Here is a 2,677-nt window from a genome sequence, read left to right as displayed (position 1 = left end):
GCTCGCTGGTGAACCTGGAACAGTCAGCCCTTCCCTGGGACACCCAGCTCCTCCATCCCACAAACCTGGGGTCGGATCTTCCCTCCAGTGCCCAGCCAGGCTCGTTCCCCCAGTGCTTCCCTCTGAAGGGGCTCTCTCTGAACTGCACCAGAGGCCAAAGCAGGCGCGAGGCGGCAGCGCTGCGGCTCCCACAGGGATACAGCACATCTATTGGGATGGTTTCTTTTTGATGTTTGCTTTTAATTCAGTTAATCTGGTAGCAGACGGCTGGAGATGAGCAAAAGCCTCTGCTCTGGGGAAGGAGCGGAGGAGGGAAAGCCCAGGATCCTCACCAGCCACCCCCAGCCAAGCCACCCCCTGCTCCAAACCCCCACGGGGACCCCAGACCCCCTATCCCAGGAGCAAACCTGGGTGTCCCCCTGAAACCCAGCCCAGGGGATCCACCCAGGAGCGTCCTAAAATCCCAAATGATTCAGGGAGAGGATGCCCAGGCTGGGAGCCACTTTGAGGCCACGTCCTCTGCTGCTCCAAGGACACCAGTGCTGGTGTCTGTGCACATTTAAGGTGACAAGTGACAAAAAACTCCAATGCAAACCTCTCTCCTGCTCCCTGTAACAGAAAATGCCAGAATGGAGATTGGCCTGGAGATTCCTTCTATTTACCACTTACTTCTCTTTCTCCCTCACCATTTCTGCTCGTGAGTTCAAGAAAACTGTTTCCCTTTTCTGTGCAATGTGCCATGAGGCAGAGCACACACAAAAATAACAGGCTGGGAGGTGATTTAAGGCTGCCAAAAGCACCTCCGTTCCTAGAGAGCTTTTCCACGACTAATCTTCACTTGCTGTTGTCCTTTTAAATGAGGCAGAAACAAACAGAGGGGGGGAACTTGGCTCAGCAAAGCAGGAAGCCTTCCTGCTCCCCAGCAAGCAGCTGTCTGGGATAATCCCAGAGAGACAAAAGTCCAAGTGGGAACAAACCCAGCAGCCGGTGCAGAGTTGGGCTGGGCTCAGAGTCCTGTTCTCCCCAGGGTGTGGGGGACATTGTCCAGGGACGTGGCAAAGCCCAGCCTGGCTCCTGCCAGGGTCAGCTGGAGCCGGACAGACGGACCCCAGGAGGCAGAGAGAAACAGGCTGAACAGATTTTTCTCATCTCCAAGGAGAAAGCTCAGCCCCAGCATCGTGGCAATACAGGATTGGGAAGAGCATCCCCAGGGATGCAGGGCCAGCTCTGTTTGCGGGAGGGATTTCAGACCTCCCCTCTGCCCACCCTGAACCCCCCGCCCTGGTACCTGCTTGTTTCGGAAATAAAACTCCTTCTGCCCTTGGGGCACCCTTTGGAAGGGGATCCACTCCTCTGTCCCAGCCTCTGCCGTGCAGAAATAGGTGGTGGCAGCAGAATGGTCCCTGTGGGGGCAGGAGGGACACCGGCAGCTCCTCCCCAGGGCATGGTGTCCCACCAGCCCCAGCACAAATTTGGTGGGGACCTGGGCACCCCACCTGTGCTCCAGCGCTGCCACCACGAAGCCCCAGGATGCCAACTCTGTGCAGACTGAGGAGTACAAGGTCCTGGAAGGGAGATGGGAGCAGAGGGGTCAGGGTAGGTCTGAGTGGGGCCACAGAGGGACCCTCACATCCCTGTCCCAGCCCCGTTACCGAAGAGCTCCCAGGCCGTGGGAGAAGATGATCAGGGGGTACCCTCTGCTGCAGGGCTTGAAAGGCCCCTTCCAGCTCACCGGGACTTTGCAGGAGCCTGCGGGGAGGAGAAACCCCCAGGAAAGGGGGGCACACGGGCCCTGGGTGCTGCTGCCGCTGCTGGAACAGGTCCCTGCTCAGCTCCAGCTCTGCCTGCAGCATCCACCCGGGCACAGGGGGTGGGCTTGAACCCCACCAGGGAGGGGTCCCTAAGGAATCCCCACCCAGGGAGGGGTCCCTAAGGAACGGGGAGCCCCCAGGGTGGGGCTGCCCCCCTCACCGATGGCGATGCTGAACAGGGCCGAGCACCAGCGGCGGCCGAAGGTGACATCAGCCAGACCCCCACAGTACTCGGAGCGCGGGATCCAGAGCGGCTCCGTGGCCCCTGCCCGGGGCAGGCAGGGGTAGAAGAGGCGAAGGAAGAGCCCCTGAGGGAGACATGGAAGCCTGTCCCTGTCCCCATCCCGATCCCCGTCCCCAGCTCCGTACCTGCCGCGTGTGGCCCACCATGACATCCGTGCAGCCCACCTGGTGGGGTCCCTGCCCCGCGGGCAGCGCCAGCATCCCCCCCATGCTGCCGGGCCTGGGCAGAGACACGGGGTCAGTGTCCATGGTCAGTGTCCATCCCACCCCAGGGACCCCGACTCGCTCCCTCCTCCTTCCCCACCCCTCTCCCATTGCCCAGACCCCGGGCAGTCCCCAGCAACCCCAGCGACTCCCAGTTCCACCCCTGTGCTCTAATTCCCACGGGCACAGCCCCTCGGGGCTGCTCAGGGATGAGACCCCCCCGTTCCTCTCCCGGGCGTGGGATGGTGGGGCTGCCCCACGGCCGCCCTGCTGAGGGTCCTGTGACCCCTCGGGGACAGGGGCTGGGGAGGCCGGACACTGCAGAGGGGTCAGTGCGGGGCTGGCACCCACGGGAGCCCCCGAGCCCACGGGGGACGGGACCCTGCATCCCCCCCCCGCGCAGAACTACAGCTTCCAGC

General features: G+C 62.3%; 1 protein-coding gene across 1 annotated transcript in view; it reads right to left on the bottom strand.

Moving 5' to 3' along the window:
- Positions 1-2,677, bottom strand: part of PAFAH2 (platelet activating factor acetylhydrolase 2) — a 5,096-nt gene that overhangs the window by 1,539 nt on the left and 880 nt on the right. Inside the window, exons 2-7 of the mRNA XM_008635159.2 lie at positions 2,181-2,274; positions 1,972-2,119; positions 1,653-1,749; positions 1,497-1,565; positions 1,289-1,403; positions 1-14 (exon numbers count right to left, since the gene is read on the bottom strand). The exon at positions 1-14 is cut by the window's left edge and continues 94 nt beyond it. Coding sequence (XP_008633381.1) covers positions 1-14; positions 1,289-1,403; positions 1,497-1,565; positions 1,653-1,749; positions 1,972-2,119; positions 2,181-2,264 — 527 coding nt within the window. The 5' untranslated portion in view covers positions 2,265-2,274. The remainder of the gene's footprint in view (positions 15-1,288; positions 1,404-1,496; positions 1,566-1,652; positions 1,750-1,971; positions 2,120-2,180; positions 2,275-2,677) is intronic.

Source organism: Corvus brachyrhynchos, unplaced genomic scaffold (assembly GCF_000691975.1).
Source record: "Corvus brachyrhynchos isolate BGI_N302 unplaced genomic scaffold, ASM69197v1 scaffold65, whole genome shotgun sequence".
Lineage (NCBI taxonomy): Eukaryota > Metazoa > Chordata > Aves > Passeriformes > Corvidae > Corvus > Corvus brachyrhynchos.
Note: the sequence above shows the minus strand (reverse complement) of the source record. Positions and strands in the feature narration are given on the sequence as shown.